Source organism: Lutra lutra, chromosome 5 (genome assembly GCF_902655055.1).
Source record: "Lutra lutra chromosome 5, mLutLut1.2, whole genome shotgun sequence".
NCBI lineage: Eukaryota > Metazoa > Chordata > Mammalia > Carnivora > Mustelidae > Lutra > Lutra lutra.
This window is the reverse complement of record NC_062282.1, coordinates 99,188,963-99,215,437: the sequence shown is the minus strand read 5'-3', so window position 1 is coordinate 99,215,437 and position 26,475 is coordinate 99,188,963. Positions and strand designations below refer to the sequence as shown.

Sequence of the window (26,475 nt, the reverse complement as noted above, 5' to 3'; positions counted from 1 at the left end):
CAAGCAGAGAGCCCGATGCGGGACTCGATCCCAGAACCCTGAGATAATGACCTGAGCCGAAGGCAGAGGCTTAACCCACTGAGCCACCCAGGCGCCCCATCTTTTGATTCTTACTTTTTTTTTTTTTTTTTTTTTTTTTTTAAGATTTTATTTATTTATCTGTCAGAGAGAGAGAGGGAGAGAGAGCGAGCACAGGCAGACAGAATGGCAGGCAGAGGGAGAAGCAGGCTCCCTGATGAGCAAGGAGCCCGATGTGGGACTCGATCCCAGGATGCTGGGATCATGACCTGAGCCAAAAGCAGCTGCTTAACCAACTGAGCCACCCAGGCGTCCCCTGATTCTTACTTATTTTGATTTTGTTGGTCTTTTGTTGTTACTCGTTGGCTTTCTCAAAATGTCATTTTTTTTTAAGTTTTAAATAGGAAATGGCATAAAATATAGAGGAAGATAGAACAAATATCCAGCATTCTTTATGTAAAATGGATGTCCAGACTTCAGTTTTTGTTTATTGACTTTAAAGTACGTCTTTCTCCATTTCCAGATAATTCCCCCACCACCTCCCATATGTCCAGATTCTTTTGATGATGCTGATGCTTTGGGAAGTATGTTAATCTCTTGGTACATGAGTGGCTATCATACTGGTTACTATATGGTAAGTGATCACTTAACATCTTTCCTGACAACCATTTTGTGGTTATGTGACTTTGTTTTGTGACTAAAAAAGTGTTTTGTTACGTTTGGTAGATCCTAAGGATTGAAAATCACCTTAAAGTTAAAAAACACACAATTATTTGTTTAAAGCTTACATTATTCTTGTATTCTTGTATTGCCTCTGCTAAGTGTAACTGTTTCATGTTATTAGATAATGTTGATAATATGTTTTCTAATTTAATGATGCCCTTTCCAAATTATTTTCCAGTCTTATTAGCCTTTCTCTCTTTTTTTTTTTTTTTAAGATTATTTATTTATTTCACAGAGGGAGAGAGATCACAAGTGGGCAGAGAGGCAGGCAGAGGGAGAGGGGGAGGCAGGCTCCCCACCGAGCAGAGATCCTGACGTGGGGCTCTATCCCAGGACCCTGAGACCATGACCTGAGCTGAAGGCAGAGTCTTAACACTGAGCCACCCAGGTGCCCCTAATCTTTCTCTTTCAGTCTGAAATAAAAATGCATTGTAGGAGGGGCATCTGGGTGGCTCAGTGGGTTAATAAGCCTCTGCTTTTGGCTCAGGTCATGATCTCAGGGTCTTGGGATTGAGCCCCACATTGGGAATCTCTGCTCAGCAGGGAACCTGCTTCCCCCCTCTCTCTGCCTGCCACTCTGCCTACTTGTGATCTCTGTCAAATAAATAAATAATCTTTTTTAAAAAATGCATTGTAGGAGATAGACAAAGAATGAATAATATCTTGAAAAAAGAAAGACAAAAAGTGTTAAGTTCTTTTTGTGCATAGAGGAAGGTCTGAGGTGATAATCCAGGCTGGACGTTAGGGACGGAAGCTCCATACTTATCATGTGATATATCAGTCTGTCGCAGGCATGTAGTATTGGGATTTATCAAGAAATTTTTAATTTTTTTTGAAAGATTTTATTTATTTCTTTGACAGAGATCACAAGTAGTCAGAGAGGCAGGCAGAAAGAGAGGAGGAAGCAGGCTCCCTGCTGAGCAGAGAGACTGATGCGGGGCTTGATCCCAGGACCCTGAGATCATGACCTGAGCCAAAGGCAGAGGCTTTAACCCACTGAGCCACCCAGGTGTCCCAAAAATTTTTAATTTTTTTAAATTTAAAAATCAATAAATTTTTATTTACGGAATTTTACATGTGATTTCCTTTCACTGCCAATCACTGTAGTTCCTCCAAAGTCAGAATCACAATCTTCAAAATAGAACTTTTTTTTTTTTCCTACTTACTTGACACAGAGAGAGAGTGAGAGAGGGAACAGAAGCAGGGGGAGTGGGAGAGGGAGAAGGCTTCCCATCAAGCAGGGAGCCCAATTCGGGGCTCGATCCCAGGACCCTGGGATCATGACCTGAGCCGAAGGCAGATGCCCAACAACTGAGCCACCCAGGCGCCCCAAAATAGCACTTTTAGAAAGAACTTTTGTTCAGCCCACATTTGTCAGTGCCAGTCCACAGTTCTTTCAGTTGAGCTTCTTTGATCTTCCCTTAAATGTGGATATACTTCACAAATGCTCTACCTGCAACCTTTTGGATCCAATTTCTTGACCTTAGGACCTTAGAAATCGAACTGCAGTCAAATGCTGTACCCCTGAGCTATACCCTAGAAATCAAACTGTAGGAAATACACTGATTGCTATTTTGGCAAATGATCTAAAAATTTTTATTCCTTCATTTTTTCTAATGTTGAAAAGTCTTGTAACTTCCACTCTGCTCCATGAGCCTAGCAGAACATATTACCGGTGTCATTGTCTCCACAGCAATAACCTTGCTGTGATGGAAGCATAACCTCTGTCTCAAGTGACTGTAATTTTTAAGTTTTTTAAAAGGAAGATGTTACACCATGCTGAGTTTACGATGTGATATTGTAGGTACTTGAATTTCTGGTTAATTAATGTATAGAAGAAGAAAAACAACTGACTTGAAGGTGTAATTTTTTAAATGTATTACCTGTACATGCTCCCATTAATACTATTATTTAAAAGCTAATGTTGAGCTGTTGTAACCTTGGTGTATTTATATTTATGATGAAATTCCCCTTTTAATAAGCAACAAGATAATGGAAAGTAACAAATTAACAGGTTATACTTTGAGACCAATCATTTAACTTGCTCAGCTTCCATTTTCTGCACTTCACATTGCTCTCCATGTATTTTTTATTGTGAAATATTTTGAAAAATGTAAGGGCGACTGAGTGGCACAGTTGGTTGGGTGTCAGACTCTTGGTTTCACCTCCGGGTATGGTCTCAAGTTCGTGGTCTCAAACCCTGTCTCAGGCTCACCACAGAGTCTGCTTGGGGTTCTCTCCCCCTCTCTCTCCACGCCTCCCCTTTTACATACACACTTGCATGCTCTTTCTCTCTGAAATAAATAAATCTAAAAAATATATGTATAATATATACATAAACTATTGATGTAACTTGTGATTATTTTTTAATTTTTTAGAACAAGAGAGAGCTCTTTGACCCAGATGCACCATATTTTATTTTCAGCTTTATATTATGCATAGGTTCATGGTTTTTTTTTGGTCATTGTTGTAAACTTTTTATTGAAATACATGTGCAGAAAAATGCATGTATTAGAAGTGAACAGCTTGATTAAAAAAAACATTATTGGGATGCCTGGGTGGCTCAGTCCATTAAGCATCTGCCTTCAGCTTAAGTCATGACCCCACAGATCAAGTCCCACTCTGGGCTCCTTGCTCAACAGGGAGCCTGCTTCTCTCTCTGCCTGCAGCTCCCCCTGCTTATGTGCATGTGCTCACGCTCAGGGGCTTGCACGCGCACGCTCTCTCTCTGACAAATAAGTAAAAATCTTTTTAAAAGAAAACAAGGAGCTGTATTTAAAAAAAAAAAATTATCATAATCCTGAAGCATCCTTGTGTTTCCTTCTGATCACTACCATTCCATTTCCCAAGGGTAACCATTTTCTTGACTTCTAACATCATAGATTAGTTTTGCCCTTTTTTTAACTTTTATGATTGGAATAAAACTGATGCAGGGTTCAGTGTCACCACCCTGAGATTGTGACCTGTGCCAAAATCAAGAATCAGATGCTTAACCAACTGAGTTACCCAGGCACCCCAACATTTTGAATATATTTAATTTGAAGGATGGCATGGATGAAAATTAGACTTGGTAAAATTACATTTATAAGTACTCCTATTTGAAGTATTTGATTATACTGTTATTAAAACCTAGCAGATTTTCACTGAACTTACAACTATGATAATGACCATTAAATTGCAGATGTTTGCTTTTCTTTCCTGAGTTGAAGCAGCGGTTCTTGGAAATGCAGCCTGGTCCAGAATATTTGCCACAAATTCATGACCAACCTATGACTAACTTGTTCCTAAGAAAAGATCTTTAAGGGGTGTTATTCGTATACCTGCATACATTAAAATGTAAAACATTTACATTCAGAAGTGTAAAGAAATCACAGTTTCCTAGATATTGCATTATTTCTCTTTGAAATTGTTATCATTAAAAAGAAGCCACTGCTCATTATTAAGTTTTCTAACAGCTTAAATATGTTTTAACCACCACCGCCTACAGCTCACTTGGTTTTGTTTTTTGTTTTGCTTTGGTACAAAAGGTGTTCTATTAAGGCATGGGGAGAAAAAGCTGCTTCCCTGGGATTGTGAGGCACAACTCTCAGCTAGCCTTTTTTTTTTTTTTTAAGATTTTATTTATTTATTAGTGGGGGGAGGGGCAGAGGGAGGGGGAGAGAGAATCTTAAGCAGGCTTCTGAGCCCAGAGCCCTATACAGAGCTCATTCTTGCAACCCTGAGAACATGACCAGAGCTGAAATTAAGAGTAAGACACTCAGCCACATGAGCCACCCAGGCACCCTTCAGCTAGCATTTCTTAACCATTGCTTCACAGAAACATGCCTGACAACTTTTCCATTAGCATCCTATTCGCATTAGGACAGCCAGACAGGATTTGGGTCCATCTCTTAGCCTCTGGAAATCTAGAAAGCCAAGCATAATGCAGATGATTTAAGAGTAGTGTTTTTGAAATAACATGAAATAGGCTATATCTTTGGTACTTACTAAGAGTAAATCACTTTTAATATATCTTGTGGTCTCTAAAGTCTAGATTAGTAGTAAAGTGGAAAGTTGATACATGTGTAGGGAAAGAAGGTCATGTGGAAGCCAGAAGAGAGGAATAGGGCACTTGGGTTAGGTCTGACCAGGAAAAACAAATAAATATTTGAGTACTGGTCCTGCTTTTTTTAACTTCTAAAATGTTCTTTAGTACATAGTCTCTAATGGTTTTTGTTTTAATAAATGAGAGTGACACAGTGTATATTTTACTTGACAGAATTAAGGTATAAGTTGGCTCAGGAACATCACTGGACTTCGTGAAAGAAAATTTCTTTTTTTTTTTTTTTTTTAAGATTTTTATTTATTTATTTGACAGAGAGAAATCACAAGTAGGCAGAGAGGCAGGCAGAGAGAGAGAGGAGGAAGCAGGCTCCCTGCTGAGCAGAAAGCCCGATGCGGGGCTCGAACCCAGGACCTGGGATCATGACCTGAGCCGAAGGCAGCGGCTTAACCCACTGAGCCACCCAGGCGCCCCGAAAGAAAATTTCTTAATTACAGCCTAGTAGTTGCTTACTCTGGGATCAATTTTAAAGCATATTTAAAGGCTGTGAACTTACTTTCTGATGATACTTTCTTAAGTGGAACTAGTAAAATGTGTTATATGAACAAAGTGGAAATGTGTATGCTATTCTTTTAAATTCCTTTATGTTTCCTTACAGGGTTTCAAACAAAACCAAAAAGAAGGAAGGTGCTCACATTTCAATTAAAGAGTAAGTGTACCATTATTATAAAAGTGAACCTTTTGTATAAATTTAACAACATGTGTTTTAAAAAATTGAAACGGTGGGGTGCCTCCGTGGCTCAGTTGGTTAACCATCTGCCTTGGGCTCCAGGTCATGATCCTGCAGTCCTGGGATCGAGACCCATGTCAGGCTCCCTGCTCAGTGGGGAACCTGCTTCTCCTTTTCCCTCAGCCGCTCCCCCTGCTTGTGCTTGCATGCATGCACGCTCTCTTTCTCTCTAATGTATAAAACCTTTTTCAAAAAAAATTTTTTTTTAATGAAATGTTAAAAAATAATAAAGTTAATAGAAAACTATTAAGGGGCGCCTGGGTGGGGAAGAGAGACAGGTGAGGTGACATACTGGAAGAGTGCTTTCATTAAAGGATTGGCCAGAGGGCACCTGGGTGGCTCAGTGGGTTAAAGCCTCTGCCTTCGGCTCGGGTCATGATCTCAAGGTCCTGGGATCGAGCCCCGCATTGGGCTCTCTGCTCAGCAGGGAGCCTGCTTCCTCCTCTCTCTCTGCCTGCCTCTCTGACTACTTGTGATCTCTGTCAAATAAATAAATAAAATCTTAAAAAAAAAAAAGAGAGAGATTGGCCAGAGATCACTATACCTCAGTCATGTTTAGTAAACATAGCTTTTCTGCATGGTTGCCATTAATGTAAATAAACTACGGGGTTAATGGTTTTTAACAGTTAAAAACTTCTAAAGCACCTGTTGTTTGAAGCTCTTGATGAGTGTAAAAACAATTCAGCTCAGAAATCAAATTCTGAACCTTGAATAAGAGCAATTCCTGCCACTGCAGACAGAGTCTGTATCTTGTATACGGCAGTTTGTAGAAGACATTCGTTATATAGTTCTCTCACTAAGTACTTGGCATTTGGTCATTTCTATGTATGAATCATAGCCTTTCAGAAGGGCTCAACAACATTTGTACATAGCCCACATTTTTTTTCACAGTACCTTTGTTTGAGGTATAATTTATATACAGTAAAATGCACAGATTTAAAATGGAGAGTTTGGGGGTGGCTAGGTGGCTCAGTTGAGCGTCTGATTCTGGATTTTGGCTCAGGTCGTGATCTCGGTGTCCTTGGATCAAGCCCCCCTTGTAAGACTCCCCGTTCAGCAGGAGTCTGCTTATCCCCCTCTCTCACTCTGCCGTTACCCCTGCTCTCTCTTGCTCTCTGTCTTGCTCTCTCCCTCACTCTCTCTGAAATAAATCTTTAAAATGAGAGTTTGATGTTTTGAGAAGGCATATCATTGTTAACTACACCTTAATCAAGATATAGAACATTTTCTTCAGTATAAAAAGTCACCATTTTGAATTCTGTGATCAAAGATTACCTATTTTAGAACTTTATATGAGGGAATCCTATAATATGTACTCTTTCACATAGGACTGTTTTTAGTTATGATTATGCATGAGTTCAGCCATTGTTTTAAGATACTGTATGTAACATTTTGGAGATAAGTAATATGGTTAAGGAAAGTAATTTATGAGCTTTCAAGTTCTAATCATTTCATTACTAGTTATTAGGACACATAAATTCGTCTTTTTTATATTTTAAAATGGCACATAATTTGGAATTTACATTTCACTTCATTCATTCATTCATTCATTCATGTCCATTGAGGGATTTTATTTGGATGTATATATTATATCCCTAGAAAAAGAATCCCAGGATTTTCCCTCCTGTGTGTTTTCATCTTGCTTCTTGATAGTCCATGATGCCAGCTGAGTTTGTGAGGACAATGAAACCAAACTGATGGGACAGGAACATTATTCTGCCATGTTTCTAGATCTTTCAGTTGTACATCAGATCTGGGGCTGATCATACGTGTTTAAACTTCCCGTGAGGTTTACAGCAATTTTCCCAGCTCTGTGATCATCAGTCATTTCTATCACCCATGTAACCCTGCTTCGTCATCACAGTTAGAAACTGAATGAGGACTCTGGAGCGTGGCCTAATAAGAACTCAGCACTGTTAATGCTCTTGAGAGCATCAGCCAGGCCATTCACAGGCACCACTGTGGCAGCCCGGAAGGATGGGGGAGAGCCGTATTTCACTAAATAAAACCAGATCTTGGTTTCCAGGCAGAAGACAGATGTAAGCATTGCAGTCTTTGTGTTTAGATAAAGACTTCTTGCTAAGAGTAAGTAAAATCTTACTTTATGGAATTTGTTTTCGGTAGACTCCTTAGGTTTATTAGTTTGGGTTTTTGTTGTAAAGGAAACTAGAAACTGCACATGAAAGATTACTGGGTGTACTAGGCTTAGTTTACTTCATTTGATCTTTATAGCACCATCAAGTTAGATACTACTATTCCCATTTTACTGACAAGAAAAAGACTCATAGAGGTGAAATGGCTTTTCCTTGGGTACAGAATAAGTGATGGCACTCCGTATGACCTCAAAACTCTCCCTCCAGCTCTCAGCCCCCTTGCACTGCTTCCAAGCTCCATGGTATCTGCATAATTTAGGATTTGGGCAAGTACCTAAGTAGAATTTTTACACAGATTTCTGGAGCTCCTCATTTTCAAATCCCTGCTTTCTAGACTCTACCTCTTTAGATTCTAGGTCTCTTATTCCAAGGCCCAAACTCTCTTTTTCCACATACGAAGAACAATACCTGTTCAAGCTCTGCCTTGGAAATTGTGTCCTCCCGAAATGGGGTGAGTGGAAAACTCACCTTAAGTGTTTGCTTTGTTCATTCATCTCTGCCCTGTGCTATTTGTTGCCCAATGCCCACTTTCATAATCTATGGAAGGAAGACAAGTATACTAGTACCTGTTCCTCCTGTTATTTTTAAGTTTTATTTTTTAAGTTATCTCTACACCCAATGTGGGGCTGAAACTCAGTGACCCTGAGGTCGAGAGTCACACAATCTTCAGACTAAGCCAGCCAGGCACGCCAGTTCCTCCTATTTTTTTTCTTTTAAAAGATTTTATTTATTTGACAGAGAGGCAGGCAGAAAGAGAGGGGGAAACAGGCTCCCTACTGAGCAGAGAGCCCAGTGCGGGGCTCCATCCCAGGACCCTGGGATCATGACCTGAGCTGAAGGCAGAGGCTTTAAAACCCACTGAGCCACCCAGGTGCCCCAGTTCCTCCTATTTTTAAACAAACATTTGATCATATTTTTCTTGGAGACTTGACTCAGTGACACAATTCTTTGCAGCACCTTTCCCATTCTATAACAATTAATTTTCAGTTATTCCGTGTTTTTAACCGACTGAGCCACCCAGGCACCCCCTATTCCATGTTTTTAAAAGATAACTATTGTGATGGTTAAAACAAAAATATATGAAACAATGATATTATAATCTGTTTCTCTCAAGTACCTAAAAGTAATATGGCACACATGGGGCCAGTGATAAATGTTTCCACATGGTAATAAGACATCTGTTTTGGGTTTTCTTGTTTAACATAGTTCCATAGAATTATTTCTGTGTATTGATGATTAATTTCAGGTATTGAGCTTTAGATTCTAAGTAGTTCTGTAAAGATCATGGTATATTGTCATACTGCTTCCCCCAAAGAAAAAACTAGTTAATTCCTTTGTTCTTCCCCCATATCTAATTGCTGAGTAGCTCTGTGTTACAGTTCAAGATTTATTTTTTTCCATTGTTATTTATAAAAGTTCTAAAATAGTTTGAATCTGTTTTTTAACATTATAGGTTTCCCCCAATACCTGGAAGTAGAGCATTTCTAGGAAACCTTTCATTATCTGAAACAGCATAAAGCCAAGAAGTACCATTTACCTTTAATTTATATGGAAAATTTCTGAACATCCCAGATGACAAAAGTAACTGCTTGGGATTTTCTGGTACCTTAGTACACAACTTGCTAGCAGATACACAAAATAAATCGAGATAAAACACAGATGCTCACAGTTCAGAAATACGGCAGCAGGATGCTGAGACGCCAAGGAAGGAGCCTAGCCGTGCCTCTGTAACAGCCTTTGCAAAACACACACTGAACGTTATTTCTGGGTTTTGCCTTATTTTCATAAAAATGTAAATCCTCTTCAGAGTTCTTTTGGTTATTGAAAACAGGTGCTGCTAGTGTAGGTTTTTGGTACAAAGCAGAGTGGCCTAACACAAACTTTTTGAAAAGCATAAGGATATTTGTATTCAGCTTATTCTTTTAATTCTTTATTTTTTTAAGATTTTATTTGATAGAGATCACAAGTAGGCGGGGAGGCAGGCAGACCGAGAGGAGGAAGCAGGCTCCCCGCGGAGCAGAGAGCCCGATGTGGGGCTCAATCCCAGGACGCTGGGATCATGACCTGAGCCGAAGGCAGAGGCTTTAACCCACTGAGGTGCCCCAAGAGGGAAAATTTTAAAAAATAGAAAAATAAAAATAAAAGAATTTAACATTGAAAGACTAAGGAATCATGGAAAAAGCCATAAATTCTTTATTTATTTAAACAACTACATCATTGGAGCACCTGCGTATCTCAGTCAGTTAGGTCTCTAACTCTTGATCTTGGCGTGGGTCATGATCTCGAGGTCGTGGGGACGAGCTCCGTGCTAAGCATGGAATCTGCTTGTCCCTCTCTTCCTGCTCTTCCTCCAGTTCCGGCACTCACTCTCTCTCAAATAAAAAACTGCATTGTTACTTGTTACGTAGAACAATCTGGTAGGAAGATAGATATATTTAAATGAAAAAAGATGCAAAAATGTATTGTGCTACCTGCCATTGATGTAAATACACACTTACAGACGTGTAAGTTGATGGTCACCTCAGGGTGATACTCAGGCCATCTCTGGAGAGAGACTAGAAGGTAGGCATTTGAGGGAGACTTCACAGCACACCTTTTGATGTTTTGTGTTCGTGTATATGTGTGCTGGGTATGTCCACTGATAGTAAAGATAATATATAATTGAAATAAATCTGGTAAGATGTTTCTATCATATTATTCCTTTCAACTTTAAAATTTTTTCATTTTTGTAGGTAATCCATACAGTGTTCTCTTAATAGGTAAGTGCTTTTTCCTCAACATTTTTTGGAGAATACTCCATACCAGTATATAAAACTGCCTTGTTTGGGATGCCTGGGTGGCTCAGTGGGTTAAAGCCTCTGCCTTCAGCTCAGGTCATGATCTCAGGATCCTGGGATCGAGCCCCTCATCAGGCTCTCTGCTCAGCGAGGAGCCTGCTTCCTCTTCTTTCCCTGCCTGCTTCTCTGACAACTTGTAATCTCTATCAAATAAATAAATATTTTAAAAAAATAAAACTGCCTTGTTTTTTAAAGTTGCATGATATTTTTATGTAGAGATGTGTCTCATACTTAAGCTCTTATGGATGGAATTTTAGGCTTTCCTAATTGTTATTTAATGCTACAGTCAGTACTCTTTTACATAATTCTTTTTGTAGGTTTATGAATACATTAAGATTACCTTAATAGAGTCTAGAATTCTAATCTAGATTTGGATTCTAGAATTAGAGCTGCTAGGTTGAAGAGAATATACATCTATAATTTTAATAATTTCTTGCCATGTTCTCTGTAGAGACTGTCTTAATATTCTCACCAACATTGAGAGTTCCTGTTTCCCCCAGTCTGTTCAATAATTTATGAAACCTTTGGATTCTTGTCAGTCTAATAGTTGGAAATGGTTATCTCATTATAATTTTTTATTTTATTACTGTGAAGTCCAGCATCCTTTCATGTGTTTAAGAGCTATAGGTCTTGTCTTTGCTGAAAACTTTATCAAGTGAATTTCGGTGCACAAGCCATAAAAGCTGAATACTGTCTGGTGGCAGGGAAAAAAGATTTTTTTGTTTTGTTTTGTTTTAAGATTTTATTTGTCAGAAAGAGAGAGAGAGAAAGCACACAGGCAGAGAGGCGGGCAGAGGCGGAGAGAGAGTCAGGCTCCCTGCTGAGCAGGGAGCCCGATGTAGGGCTCAATCCCAGGATGCTGGGATCATGACCTGAGCCGAAGGCAGCGGCTTAACCCAGTGAGCCACCCAGGTGTCCCGAAAAAAGATTGTTTTTTAGCAAAGTGGGATGGTTCACGTTTTTGCCCCAAGATATTATGATGAAATCCTTCCTACTGAAGTACTTGAAAGATACTGCTGTATTTCCTTTTTGTCCTCAGAAATATATCCGTTCTTCAGTTGAAGAAAATGCACGTAAGTAGCATATGCCATTTGAAGACTCATCATCTGAGACTTGGCTTATAGGAACAAGTTCACCACCATTGTTAGCCTACAGTAGGGATCACAAATATTTTCTCAAGGACAGCTGACTCAATTGGAAGAGCATGTGACTCAATCTCAGGGTCGTGAATTAGAGCCCTACAATGGGTGTAGACATTACTTAAAAACTAAGAAAATGAAAAGACTAAGAAGTAATACAAAATTTTTTTCTGGGGTACCTGGATGGCTCAGTTGGTTGGGCAACTGCCTTTGGCTCAGGTCATGATACCAGGGTCCTGGGATCGAGCCCCACATTGGACTCCCTGCTCAGCGGGGAGGCCTGCTTCTCCTCCTTCCTCTCCTTTTGCCTGCCACTCTCCATGCTTGTGCTCTGTCAAATAAATAAAATCTAGAATCTTAAAAAATAGTGACTTTTTGAAAGAAAATCCAGTACTTTGGGCAAGAGAATAAGAAAACTGAAGGATGCTGTAATAATAATCATCTCATTGTTGATGATTTATTTCATCATCATTTTAGGTGATTCTGTGTTATTATTTCAGTCTTTTTTTTTTTTTTTAAGCATAGCTGCAGATAATCGGTGAGTGTATTATCAATTGTTCACCCCAAAATTTAGCACTTCAAAACAGCACATTTATTATCTCTAGTTTCTGTTGGTCAGGAATCCAGAAGCAGCTTATTAGCTGGGTAGTTCCCTTGAGATTACAGTCCTCTCGGGTTTTCACTGGGACTGGAGGATCTGCTTCCAGGCTCACTGCTTTTTGTTGGAGACCTGAGGACCTTGCTTTTGGGGGCTCTCCATATACAGCCTGAGAGTCACAATGTGACAGCTTGATTCCCCAGGGGGAGTGATCCAAAAGAGAGTGAGCAAGACCATACCCATTTTAATAACTATTTTTTTTTTTTTTTAAGATTTTATTTGTCAGAGACAGGGGGAGAGAGAGTGATTGAGCACAGGCAGACAGAGAGGCAGGCAGAGGGAGAAGCAGGCTCCCCGCCAAGCAAGGAGCCCGATGTGGGACTCGATCCCAGGACGCTGGGATCATGACCTGAGCCGAAGGCAGCCGCTTAACCAACTGAGCCACCCAGGCGTCCCTTAATAACTTAGTTTCTGAATGAAACACTGCCCTGCCCTTTTCTGTTCTTTAGAAGTAAGTCCAACCCACTAGAATCAGAGGAGTGGGATAAACAGTCAACTGGAGGGGCCTACCAAGGGCATGCCTACCAGGAGGCAATTATCACTGGGGCAGTGCTGAAGGCTGGCCACCACAATGAGTTACAGTAGAATACGGAGATGAAGAATAACAAAATATTCAAAGTTAAGGGATAATAAAATCACTAAAATTCTATATTTTATGTCTATTAAAAAAAATCAATATCATTGCAAGATAGGAGTTTTATCTTTATTATTCTAAGTAAGTTTTTTCTGTTCTTTGGCAGACCTCTAGGAAATAGTGAGTCATGAGTCCTTACAAAGAGCTATGAGACCTGCTCAGAAAAGAAACTCAAAACATAGAATAGGACCCAGTGGACCCAGATGATACAGTAGGAATTAATTTCCTCTTTTTGCTCTCCTTATAAGTTTTACAAACTCCTTTTTTTTTTTTTAAAGATTTTATTTATTATTTATTTGACAGAGAGAGATCACAAGTAGACAGAGAGGCAGGCAGAGAGAGAGAGAGGGAAGCAGGCTCCCTGTCGAGCAGAGAGCCCGATGCGGGACTCGATCCCAGGACCCTGAGATCATGACCTGAGCCGAAGGTAGTGGCTTAACCCACTGAGCCACCCAGGCGCCCTACAAACTCCTTCTAATCCACTATTTATCAAAATGGATATCTTAGGACAATGACTTTTTCTCTGGACAGTGCTTTAGTTGTATTTTGTAGATTCTATTATGTAGAATTCTTACCATTTTCTAGATACTCTAAGACTTTGTTTTCAACTCTAGAGATGTATAATGTTTTCATTTCTAGGTAATTAGGTTTAATCACCTGTTGCAGGTGGGTGATGTTGTTTGTATTGTAATCACTATTGGGGTTTTTTTTCTTTAAGATTTTTATTGGAAAGTAAGAGTACAAGCTGATGGGTGGGGGTTGAGGGGCAGAGGGAGAGGGACAGGCAGACTCTCCTTGCTGAACAGGTATCCTGACACAGGGCTTAATCCCAGGACCCCAGGATCTTGACTTGAACCAAAGACACCTGCTTAACCAACTGAGCTGCCCAGGCACTCCAGTTTTTTGTTTTGGGGGCTTTTTTAAAATACATGATTTGATCACTGTTTTGTAATGTTTTTAATTCTGTTAGAACAGATCAAATACCAGTGTTCATTAAAATTTTTTTAGGGGCGGGGCACCTGGGTGGCTCAGTGGTTAAAGCCTCTGCCTTCAGCTCAGGTCATGATCTCAGGGTCCTAGGATCGAGCCCCACATCGGGCTCTCTGCTCACAGCAGGGAGCCTGCCTCCTCCTCTCTCTCTCTGCCTGCCTCTCTGCCTACTCATGATCTGTCAAATAAATAAAAAAAAAAATCTAAAAAAAAAAAATAAAATAAAAATTTTTTTAGGGGCATCTGGGTGGCTCAGTGGGTTAAGGCTCTACCTTCAGCTCAGGTCATGATCTCAGGGTCCTGGGATAGAACCCCGCATCAGGCTCTATGCTCATCAGGGATCATGCTTTCCCTCTCTCTCTGCCTACTTGTGATCTGTCAAATAAATAAAAATCTTTATAAAAAAATACTATTTTTAAAATAGTCTTGCATATTTACTCACAATTTCACAATTTGTGTAATTTATAAAGATTGAATTTATTATGGCATTAAGTATATTAGCATATTCTAGTTTTATTTCCCTTGATGAGTGTATTGCTTTCCATTTTTTTTTTTTTAAAGATTTTATTTATTCATTTGACAGAGAGAGATCACAAGTAGGCAGAGAGGCAGGCAGAGAGAGAGGAAGAAGCAGGCTCCCCACTGAGCAGAGAGCCCGATGCAGGGCTCGATCCCAGGACCCTGAGATCATGACCCGAGCTGAAGGCAGCAGCTTAACCTGCTGAGCCACCCAGGCGCCCCTCTTTTTTTTTTTTTTTTGATGTTTGTTTTTTGTTGTTTTTAGGATTTTATTTGACAGAGAGAGTACAAGCAGGGGAGTGGCAGGCAGAGGGAGAAGCAGACTCCATGCTAAGCAGGGAGCCTGACACAGGGCTCCATCCCAGGACTCTGATCATGACCCGAGCCAAAAGCAGACACTTAACCAACTGAGCTACCCAGGCACCCCATTTCTTTTGATTTTATAAGAAAATAGGCTTTTTAATTGCATATTTATATCTTGATCTTTTTTCCCCAAAAAACAGGTACAGCTGTCTCCCGAGGAGAATGGTATTTTGATGCGCCATGGTCAACATGAACAAAATTTCATCTTCATGAACGGTTGGGTGGCATAACGCCTGCATTTCCCCTTGTTGCACGTGACTCATGCTTAAGTAACCAGCCATGTGTTTCAAGGGAATAATCAGTTTGAATAACTCAGCAGTGGAAATGTAATTAAAAGAAACTCAGTTACATGTAGTAAAGAAAAGTCAACCTGTGAAAATTTCAACTCAGCCCATTTGTATATCTTTCTTAGTATAAAGTATGTTAAGGTTTTATTAATGCCTTTAAAAATAAATGGTAAATTTTTTTAACCTTGACTATAAGAGTAATTTTCTTTAGAATATATATGGTGAGGTAAATCTGTATAAAAATGTAGGAAGAGAACTTCTCAGATTTAGATAGAAGGCAGCAGGGTGAACGTACAGCAGTTGTAAAGCCATGTTGTTGATAATTCAAGTTTAGGAAACAAAGTTTATGTGAATCTGAGTGTCATGGCACTGGACCTAGCCAGTCAGGGACCACGGCTCTGTTCCACTTCTTGGAAGTCATACTGTCATTCTCCTCTCCATACTTCGTTTTATCTGCCTGCCTCTCTGTGTTCTGGCCTCCTTCAGATTTTCCTCATGCACACTGCCTAACGTGGCTGTCCGTGCTTTTGTGCTTTCATCACTGCCTTGCATTACCACCTACTATCCATCTGACTGTATCTCTGTCCGTTCATATTCTCAGGAGAGGTAGAGAATCCTTTTGTTTCATTTGAGTCTAAGGATTGGTATCAATGCACCTGGGATGCTCCCTACCTTTTTAGCTGTGGAAGAAGAGTTAATATAAAAAGCTATTTCTTGGGGGCACCTCGGTGGCTCAGTGGGTTAAAGCCTCTGCCTTCGGCTCAGGTCATGATCCCAGGGTCCTGAGATGGAGTTCCGCATCGGGCTCTCTGCTCAGCAGGGAGCCTGCTTCCTCCTTTCTCTCTCTGCCTGCCCTCTCTGCCTACTTGTGATCTCTGTCAAATAAATTAAAAAAAAAAAAAAAAAAAAAACTGTTTCTTTCAGAAGTTTCGCCTGGACAAACTAAAGGTATGTAACGTATCTGTAGCAGCCCAGTACATGTTTGTGGAGTGTGTACAGGCACCAGATGGTGATAAATGCTGTAGACAGAAATGAAGCAGGGGAAGGGATTGGGCAGGGGTTGCAATTGGAGCGTGGATGCTTTTTTAAAAAGAATGGTCAAGGGAGCACCTGGCTAGCTCGGTTGGGAGAGCATGCGACTCTTGCTCTTGGGGTTGTAAGTTCAAGCCCCACGTTGGTTGTAGAGATTATTAAAAAGTTAAAAAGAGGGGTGCCTGAGTGGCTCAGTGGGTTAAGCCTCTGCCTTCAGCTCAGGTCATGATCGAGCCCCACGTCAGGCTATCTGCTCAGCAGGGAGCCTGCTCTCCCCACCCCTCGCCTGTCAAATAAATAAAACCTTTAAAAAATAAATAAAAATTAAAAAAAAATAAAAGTAAAAAGAATGATCAGGGAAGCTGAGGTGACATCTGAGCACAGATGCGAAGGAAATGAGAGCCATTCATGTTAAGTAGAGAGAGAACCTCCCTGGCAAAGGAAATGACAAATGCAAAGGCCCTAAGAGTGAATTTGGCAGGTTCAGGGAATGGCAAAGAAACCAGTGTGGCTGGAATGGAAGTGAACGAGGAGGAGAGATTAAAGAGATGGAAGTAAGAGAGGTAGCCAGGGGTCAGGTCACATGTAGGCCACTGTAAGGTCTTCTGCAATTATTTTCATTTGGGATCCATTGAAAGGTTTTGAACCAAAGATACAGCATTATCTGATTTATTGAAACTGTCTTATGACTGTTGTGTTTGCGCTGAAAATAGACAATAAGTTTCAAGGGAGGCAGTAGGCTGCTGACTGGTTAAGACCAGTGGTTAGTAGTGGTTGGACCTGAGTGTAATTTTAAAGTAGAGCTCAGCCTTTGCCTATAGATTGATTGCATGTGGAGTGTGAAAGAGAAATCAAAGATGACTTGGGCCTCAGCAAGTAGAACAAAGGTGGAACTTACTGACATGGAGAAGTTGGCATGAAGAGTACTTGAGGGAAAGGAAGGATAGGAGTTGGGTTTAGACAAGTGAAATCTGAGATGAAACTCATAGCTTTTATTAAGAGGAGTTAGATAGGAGTCAGGAGTTCAGAGGAGAGATCTGGGCTAGAGATGAAAATGTAGAAGTTCACATAGACTTGGAATTTCAAGCTGTTCAACAGGACCAGATCTCCAAGCAAGTGCATTTACACGGAGATGTCCGAGAATTCCAGAGTACCCCCAGTGTTTAGACATCAGATATGAGAGGCAGTAAAGGAGACTGAGGGAACTCAGTGAGTTAGGCATAAACCCAGAAGGGGTGCCCTGGAAGGCAAATGAAGCATTTGAGGAGGGAGTGGTGGGCCACATCAGAGTTACCGCTGGGTTAGATGATAACAAGTCAAGTAGGATGAGGTTTGAGACATTGCTCATTGAATTGGGCAATGTTGAGATCGCTGGTGACCTTCATAAAAGCTGTTTTGGTGGAATGGAGAAGAGAAAAGCCTTGTGGGAGAGAATGTAAGAACTGAATACTGCACCATATAAACAACTCTTCCAAGGAATTTTGCATTTCTGAATTTGTTATATTTGTATATCAGTAAAATCGTATATAACTTTGAGGGGTTTTTTGGTAAATCTTAGTTCATTTGTGTACATGCTTTTGAATGTGTCAGTTGTTTACATGAAATTTCTTACTGTGAGTCCTGGTAAAAATCTGAAAAATACGAAGTTAGAACAAGATGATGTAGGTATTGTTGGATAAGAGGTTGAGGATAGTAGGGGATATTTCTCATGTGGGTAGAGTGGAAGGATTTCGGGAGTTGCAGAGGGTTAAATAGGTGATCAGAAAGGGAGGAGTTTAGAAACAAAAGGGTGGTGAGGGTTGGCCTAGGCGGCCTGTGGAGACAAAGTATACTAGAATAAAACAGGACTGTAATCTTACACTCTAAAAATACTTTGTCATGGAAGTATTACATTGTTTGTGAAGGGCGAGAATTAGTTTAGCTTTGCAGGCTAGTCACATATTTTTTAAACCTTTAAAAATGTAAAAAAGAGTCTTAGTTCCAAGCCTATGTAGTTTCAGGCCACACTTTGCTGGCCCCTGCTTTACACTAGACACCCTTGCTGGCTTTGAAGAGATCATTTATGTGGAGTTCTCTTCATTTTTAAAATCCCATTTTTAGGGCTACCTGGGTGGCTCAGTCGTTGAGCGTGTGCCTTCAGCTCAGGTCGTGATCCCAGGGTCTTGTATTCGAGCCCCACATTGGGCTCCCTGCTTGTCAGGAAGCCTGCTTCTCCCTCACCTACTCTCCCTGCTAGTGTCTTCCCTCTCTTGCTGTGTCTCTCTCTGTCAAAGAAATTTTTAAAATCTTTGATTTAAAAAAAAAACAAAAAAACATTTTTAGGGACACCTGGGTGGCTCCACTGGTTAAGCATCTGCCTTTGACTCAGGTCATCTCCCCATGCTTGCCTCTCCCCCTACTTGTGCTCTTTCGCTGACAAAATCTTCAAAATTTTTCAAAATTCAAATTTTTTAAATTAAAGATTTTTGAAATTTAATAAAATCTTTTTTTAAATTATTTATTTATTTGACATAGAGAGATCATAAGTAGGAAAAGGAAAAGCAGAGCCAAGCAGAGAGCCCAATGCAGGGCCCGATCCTAGGACCCTGAGATGACGACCTGAGCCAAAGGCAGAGGCTTAACCCACTGAGCAACCCAAGTGCCCCAAAATTTAATAAAATCTTAAATTTTTTTTAAAGAATATATTTTTTTAAGATTTTATTTATTTGACAGAGATCACAAGTAGGCAGAGAGGCAGACAGAGAGAGAGGAAGGGAAGCAGGCTCCCCACCTAGCAGAGAGCCCGATGTGGGGCTCGATCCCAGGACCTGGGATCATGACCTGAGCCGAAGGCAGATGCTTTAACCCACTGAGCTACCCAGGTGCCCCAAAATCTTACTTTTTTTTTTTTTTAAAGATTTTTATTTATTTATGACACAGAGATAGCGAGAGAGGGAACACAAGCACAGGGGAGCTGGAGAGGGAGAAGCAGGCTCCCTGCTGAGCAGGAAGCCCATATGGGGCTCGATCCCAGGACCCTGGGATCGTGACCTGAGCTGAAGGCAGATGCTTAACTGACTGAGCCACCCAGGTGCCCCCAAAATCTTAATTAAAAAAAAAAATAATTTGTCTCAGTGGGTTAAAGCCTCTGCCTTCGGCCCTGGTCGTGATCCCAGGGTCCTGGGATCGAGCCCCAAATCAGGCTGTCTGCTCATCAGGGAGCCTGCTTCCTCCTCTCTCTCTCTCTCTCTACCTACTTGTGATCTCTGTCAAATAAATAAATAAAAACTGTTAAAAAAAATCATTTGTCAGCGAGTGAGGGAACACAAGCAGGGCAAGCTGGAGAAGGAGAAGTGGGCTCCCCACTGAGACGGGAGCCCAACGTGGGGCTCGATCCCAGGATGCCAGGATCATGACCCAAGCTGAAGGCAGACACTTAACCAACTGAGCCACCCAGGTGCCCCTGAAATACCATTTTTAATAGTACAGGCACATGGTAGAGAGTTCACATAGTACAAAAGATACGCAAGAGAAAAGAAGCAACCCCCCCCCATCCCCTAGCTGTCCTGGTCCCCTCCTTAAAATCAACTACTACCCTGTTTCTTGTATATCATGTAAGACGTTTTTGTAACCATGCACGTGCATGTATCCTGTCAGTGACTCTTGAAAAAAAAAAAAAAAACCTAACTAGATTCTTTTGCTTTATGTCTAAATTATTAAATTTAATAAGTAATAGTTGTATCAGTTACCATGTTGTTGCTTCTCATGTCCAAATCCAGCCTTCACTGCCTTCTCTGCAGTAATGGATCCAGACTCTGTACAAAGACCTGGGCTCTCAGCAGATAAGAGTATAAAGCTCAGTCACTAGAGGGTAGTGGTGGAACACTTCTTTTCCCCTCAAGGCACTTCCAGTCCAGCTTCCACTGTGCCCTTTCTAACAGCTCCCTGCCCAGGTGATTTTTCTAGTGCCGCCTACTGGCAGCACACAGCACCACCACAAGAACGGCGCCCTCTGGTACCCCCAAGGTACGTTTTCAGCAAGCTCACACCTTGGGCTACATTTCCACAGCTTCAACCCACGTCCAGGGCTGTGCCCTCTCCACTGAGTGCTGAATCTTAGAAATTCAGTTTTGTACTTGGTGCTGATACAATAAGTGTTGAATCAAAAGTCTCCAAGAGCTTTTTTCCTTAAAGCCTACTTCTACTACCAAACAGTTGCTGCAAGTATTCAGGAGTATCTCTTGGCCCACAAAAGATATATCTGGATCCTGTGTTAAATTAAAAGTCTTGTTTCATTGAGTTAGAAAATAGATTCAGTCTTGAAATTCATCATTTTACCTGTAACTTGAATACTTCTTCCTTACTGTGGCTTAAAGGACAGATCAGTGTACCTCACTGCACTCCCATGGCTGTTTTTGATCTGCCTTACCACACTTAACCTGAAAATCAGATGCTGATCTGGATAATGGAGGATTAGGTGTATAAAACGGATTGAAGGAGCACCTGGGTGGCTCAGTGGGTTAAAGCCTCTGCCTTCGGCTCAGGTCACGATCCCAGGGTCCTGGGATGGAACCCTGCATTGGGTTCTCCGCTCAGCGGGGAGCCTGCGTCCCCCGCCCCCCGCCTGCCTCTCTGCCTACTTGTGATCTCTGTCTGTCAAATAAATAAACAAAATCTTAAAAAATTTAAAAAAAAAAAAAAAACGGGTTGAAGGACTGATCTTTTAGTTGGGGAAGATCATTCAGGTAACTGCAAAGGTACTACTAATCTGTTTCTTAAGCTCACTGATGGACAAGCAGTGTTCATTTGTGTGGTTTTTTTTAACATTCCTATTATTAGTACCCTTTTAGTGTTTAATGGAATGTTTAATAAAGTGTTTTGGGTCAGGTTTTTAGAATTGACAAAAATTTAACGGTTTTCAGCTAATTCTTCTGTAGCTAAATGTTATATTTCTGAGTGACTGGCGAGAATGGCAGCATCCATTTCAGCAAATATCTAAGTGCTGAGATTAAGGTCTTTCTTTCATGGCGGTAAACAGTGTGATCCCTTCTGCATCCAGGAGGCAACCTAATATGCGAAGGGGATGCAGCTTGGCAGTCACCACACACATTGACTCAAAGATTTAATGGTTGTGGCCTGAGTTCTGATACGGTCAGTGAAATGCCTGGAAGTAGTCAACTCTTTCAAGTGTGGCATGTTGTCCAGTGCTTGAAAGAAATTTCTGTATCCTTCTTCTGTAATCTTGTGACTAACTGAAAGATTTAAGTTCTCAAGTTTCTGGAAACCTCCACTGGTTGCTACCTTGGCTATAAAAGCCAAGTATTTGCAAAAACAGAATCATAAGGACTTCATTTCAATAGTGGTAGATTAGGTTATTTGTACCAACCTCCCTCCCACAACCACCATCACCACTCAAAGTAGAAAATGCCCAGTTTTAGCTGCTTAAAAATCCCAAACCACTAACAGTAACGAAACCCAAGGAAACCCAAGGAAAAAGCAGAATCCAGAAAAGTTAAGACCACAGCACCGAAGCTACTCTTCCATGAGAGTTTTGCCATTCTGTGCTAATTTGGGTTTCTCTTGTGGTTTCATAGGACAACATGACTTGATCCCTAGAAAGTTTCTGCTTCTAAAGCCTTACACCTAGTAATGTTTTCAATACTTTCTACCATCCACTGTATATGAAGCTTATCTTTTGTGTCCAGATCCTGTATCAGCCATTCCTCCAGAGACCCCAGTTCCTTTTAGGGAGGTGTTCCTTTTAGTATTCAGGCGTGAAGATCTGGTGTGTGGGGTGTTCATTACGACTAGGTCGCCTTCTAATCTTTGTTGACTGAGCTATGTGTATGTGTGTGTATAGAAATACATAGCTCACTGTATCCATGTGTATCCGTAGACTCACATACATACAGAGGTTAAAAACTTATGAGTCCACCACAGTATTCCCAAATCTAATTTAACACCTTAGAGTTCTTCACAGCCTCTCCCTTCAGTACTTCCAAATTCCTTCTGCAACAATGAGGAAACGTGGTTCTCATTCAACTTAATGTATTATTTACTTAGCTTGTGTATGCCACTCACCTCCTCAGCCCCTGGATCTTGCCTCTGTCCTCCTCGGCCTTCCTGCTCCTCCCGCAGCCACATGCTGCCTGCAAAGGAAGGAAACAGAAGGGAAGAGCAAGACATCGAGGTGATCATGAAGCGGGCCAACGTTTAAGAAGCACTACTGCTCTATCTCCGTACCTCCACTGACTCCTATTCTCCTGTGTTTTTAAAACAAAAACCAAAAACACACACAGGCCCAAAATGGAGTTCCTTCTGCTCATGCCCCATTATCATTAAACTAAGATTTCATTTTTAGTATGAGCTATCCCAGAAACAGAATCTTCAACCAACCAAGCAGGAAACTGATTAGCATTAGTTAGGTCATATGCCCAACAGACCTCTGCCATCCCCCCTAAAAGAAAATAACCTTAACAGTAGCCAACTCACCTGCTTTTTCACCTACTCTAACTTTCTTGTCCCTGCTCCTGTGTACCTGTAAAGAAATCTTTCATTTTATACAGCTTCTCAGAGCTCCCTTCTAGGTCCTTCATTCACTGGATGGTACCTGATTCTAATCCATTTTTGTTCAAATGAGCTCTCAAAATTTTTAATATGCCCTGGTTTATCTTTTTTTTTTTTTTTTTTAGATTTTATTTATGTTCTGTCAAGTACATAAGCACAAGAAGGAGAGGCAGCAGGCAGAGGGAGAGGGAGAGGCAGGCTCCACTTTGAGCAGGGAGCCCAATGCGGGGGCTCAATCCCAGGACCCCACGATCATGATATGAGCTGAAGGCAGATGCTTAACAACTGAGCCACCCAGACACCCTAATATGCCTTAGTTGATCTTTTAACACCTATTAGAGGGGCTCCTGGGTAGCTCAGTTGTTAAGCATCTGCCTTCAGCTCAGGTCATGATTCCAGGGTCCTGGGATTGAGCCTCACATCAGGCTCCGTGCTCGGTAGGAAACCTGCTTCTCCTTCTTCCACTCCCCCTGCTTGTGTTCCCACTCTCGCTGTGTCTCTCTCTGTCAAATAAGCAAAATCTTGGGAGGGAAAAAAAAAAGTAATTCAGTGAAAATACTTCAGTGTAATATTAAAAAAAAACCCACCTATTAGAATTCTTCTGTGATTACACATTCGTTTTGTAACCATAAAAAAAACTGATTTAGGCAATTTCTATAATTATCATTTTGTTAATTCCGATTTCACATACTAAGTTCTCTTAAAAGATAGCTTTATCAATATGGGGTTCGTGGTGGCTCAATCGGTTAAGCATTTGCCTTCGGCTCAGGTCGTGATCCCGGAGTCCTGGGATCGAGCCCCACATGAGACTCTCTGCTAAGCGGGGTCCTGCTTCTCCTCCCTGCTGCTCTCCCTGCATGTACGCTCTGTGTCAGATAAATAAAATCTAAAAAAAAAAAAAAAAAAAAAAAGTTTTACCTATATCCCCAAAACTTTTGAAATAACAGGGATTAAGTATTTCTGGAATGGGTCACATAAAATTGCATCAGGTTGTAATGACCAAATATGTATTCTAAGAAGTACATTGCTCAGGGCACCTGGGTGGCTCAGTGGGTTGAGGCCTCTGCCTTCGGCTTGGGTTGTGATCCCAGGGTCCTGGGATCCAGTCCCACATTGGGCTCTCTGCTTGGCGGGGAACCTGCTTCCCACCCCCCTGCCTGCCTCTCTGCCTACTTGTGATCTGTTGAATAAACAAATTTTATTTATTATAAAATTATAATTTTTTATAATTATAAATTATAAAATTTATAAGTAAATTTTATTTTTAAAATATATAATTATTGGGGCGCCTGGGTGGCTCAGTGGGTTAAGCCGCTGCCTTCGGCTCAGGTCATGATCTCAGGGTCCTGGGATCGAGTTCCACATCAGGCTCTCTGCTCAGCAGGGAGCCTGCTTCCCTCTCTCTCTCTCTCTGCCTGCCTCTCCGTCTACTTGTGATCTCTCTCTGTCAAATAAATAAAATCTTTAAAATATATAATTATATAAATGTATTATTTTGTATATATTAATATTTATATATTATATAAGATATATTTTTATATTCTATATATACATATATAGAATATATAAAATTATATTTTAAAAAAAGAAGTACATCACTCTGAGGACACTGCTTTGAATGAGATCAAGCATTTGGAGGGTCCTGAAGAGCACTGTCCCTTCCTCCAAATGAGTAAGGGCAGCTAATACTACTATGACTTGTAGTTAATACAAAATAGAAGGATTTCAGGGGAAGAACAAAAAGTAAAAGGCATGATTTTGTAAACATACCAAATTTTTCAGGTGTTTCCTTATCAGGAAAGTGTTGGTATTCAAGATTTAATATCTTCAAGGAAATAAAATTTAGAGAAACAATGACTATAAAAGGAAAGAAAAATACTTAATTATGTTAGCTACATTTTTTTTCCTCCAAATTTGTATTTGAAGTCTAGTTATGGGGCACCTGGGTGGCTCAGTGGGTTAAAGCCTCTGCCTTCGGCTCAGGTCATGATCCCAGGGTCCTGGGATCGAGCCCCACATTGGGCTCTCTGCTCAGTGGGGAGCCTGCTTCCTCCTCTCTCTCTCTCCCTGCCTCTCTGCCTACTTGTGATCTGTCAAATAAATAAAAATCTTTAATAAAAAAATAAACAAATTCTAGTTATTCAACTCCATCTTTTATGCAAACAAATGTATTTAAAGAGTGTTGTTAAAGGGACAGAAATTAATACAATAATTTAGACTTAATTAGTATGACTGAATAAATAAATCTTAGCTTGGGAAAGAATTCTGGTAACTACAAATACTTAAACTTCAGAAACAAATACACCACGTTTGAAAATTCATTTAAAATATGATCTATGGGGCGCCTGGGTGGCTCAGTGGGTTAAGCCTCTGCCTTCGGCTCAGGTCATGGTCTCACGGTCCTGGGATCGAGCCCCGCATTGGGCTCTCTGCTTAGCGGGGAGCCTGCTTCCCTTCCTCTCCCTCTCTGCCTGCTTCTCTGCCTACTTGTGATCTCTGTCTGTCAAATAAAGAAATAAAATCTTTAAAAAAAAAAAAAATCTGATCTATGAGGTGCCTGGGTTGTTCAGCTGGTTGTGTCTACCTTTAGCCTAGGTCATGATATGAAGGATCAAGCCTCCAGTTGGGCTCAGTGGGGAGCCTGCTTCTCCCTCTGCCTCTCCCACTGTTTTATGCACTCTCTCTCTGAAATGAATAAAATCTTTTAAAAAAGTAAAAACATCTATTTTAATACTTTTATTCTTTGACATCAATTGCATATTTAAAATTTACCTTTTAGGGGCACCTGGGTAGCTAAATTATGAAGCATCTGCCTTCAGTTCAGGTCATGATTCCAGGGTCCTGGGATCCAGCCCCACATCGGGCTCCCTGCTCTGCAGAAAGCTTGCTGCTCCCTCTTCTACTTCCCCTTCTTGTGTTCCCTCTCTGGCTGTTTCTCTGTCAAATAAATAAAATAAAAATAAATTTAAAAATATACCTTTTAAAAGTGCTTAAAATGACTGTATACAGATGAATCTTAAGCCAGTTTTGTGTTTGTAGCACTTACCAAGTGGGATGGTTGTAAAAAATGGTCCAGAAAAATTAATTTGAAGGAATCCTTTCCTTGAAGGAAGCAAGTGAAGTCATGAGAGATTCAAAATGGGAAAATTACATGGCAGATAAAAAACAATCTGGAGAATTCTGAGTTAATTTCACTGTAAAATATCAAACATTTCAGCAATTAGAGAAAATTCCAAATTCCTGTCAGAATTAGCCACATAATTATCCTTTTTCAACAATAACAGAGTTAAAACAAAGCTGATCCATGATGTAATAATCAAAGAATTGGTCCACTCTGAGCTTAAAGGTTCAGGTTCTCCAACTAACTGGTGAGCTGCGTGAACTTGGACACTCTCCAGGGATCAGTTTTCTCTTTTATAAAGTAAGAGCACAGACTCCGTAAGGTCTCCAATTTTGCACAAAACATTTACACAGTAGAAATACTATACAAAGAAACAAAAGCAGTGACAAATCTGAAACAAAACCAAAATCTGATATAAAAATTATTGACAGGGGCTCCTAGCTGGCTTAGTCAATTAAGCATCTGCCTTCAGCTCAGGTCGTGGTCCTGAGATCCTGGGATCAAGCCCTGACTTGAGCTCCCTGCTCAGCGGAGAGTCTGCTTCTCCCTTTGCCTCTCCCCTCCCATCCATGCTTGCTTGCTCTCTCTCTTGCAAAAATAAAATCTTAAAAAAAAAATTACTG

General features: G+C 40.7%; 1 protein-coding gene and 1 long non-coding RNA gene across 5 annotated transcripts in view; one reads left to right on the top strand and one right to left on the bottom strand.

The window, feature by feature from the left end:
- The window catches only part of LOC125100503 (survival motor neuron protein), a 47,176-nt gene extending 20,931 nt beyond the window's left edge, over window positions 1-26,245 (top strand). The window contains exons 7-11 of one of the 4 annotated variants that reach the window (XR_007127571.1): window positions 542-652; window positions 5,442-5,492; window positions 10,459-10,485; window positions 11,603-11,636; window positions 15,007-15,342. Coding sequence is in view for 3 of the 4 variants with exons in the window: in XM_047730720.1 (XP_047586676.1) it covers window positions 542-652; window positions 5,442-5,489 (159 nt within the window). In the remaining variant the exon portion in view is untranslated. Of the gene's footprint in view, window positions 1-541; window positions 653-5,441; window positions 5,493-10,458; window positions 10,486-11,602; window positions 11,637-15,006; window positions 15,343-25,840 lie in introns of those variants that run through there. The other 3 variants (XM_047730720.1, XM_047730721.1, XM_047730719.1) reach the window with 3 other exon arrangements.
- On the bottom strand, window positions 12,221-14,296 carry LOC125100505 (uncharacterized). Its single transcript, XR_007127572.1, has 2 exons — window positions 14,257-14,296; window positions 12,221-12,278 (listed from the first exon to the last, which is right to left on the bottom strand). It is a non-coding gene; the product is annotated as an uncharacterized LOC125100505 (long non-coding RNA).
- Window positions 26,246-26,475: the final 230 nt, after the last annotated feature.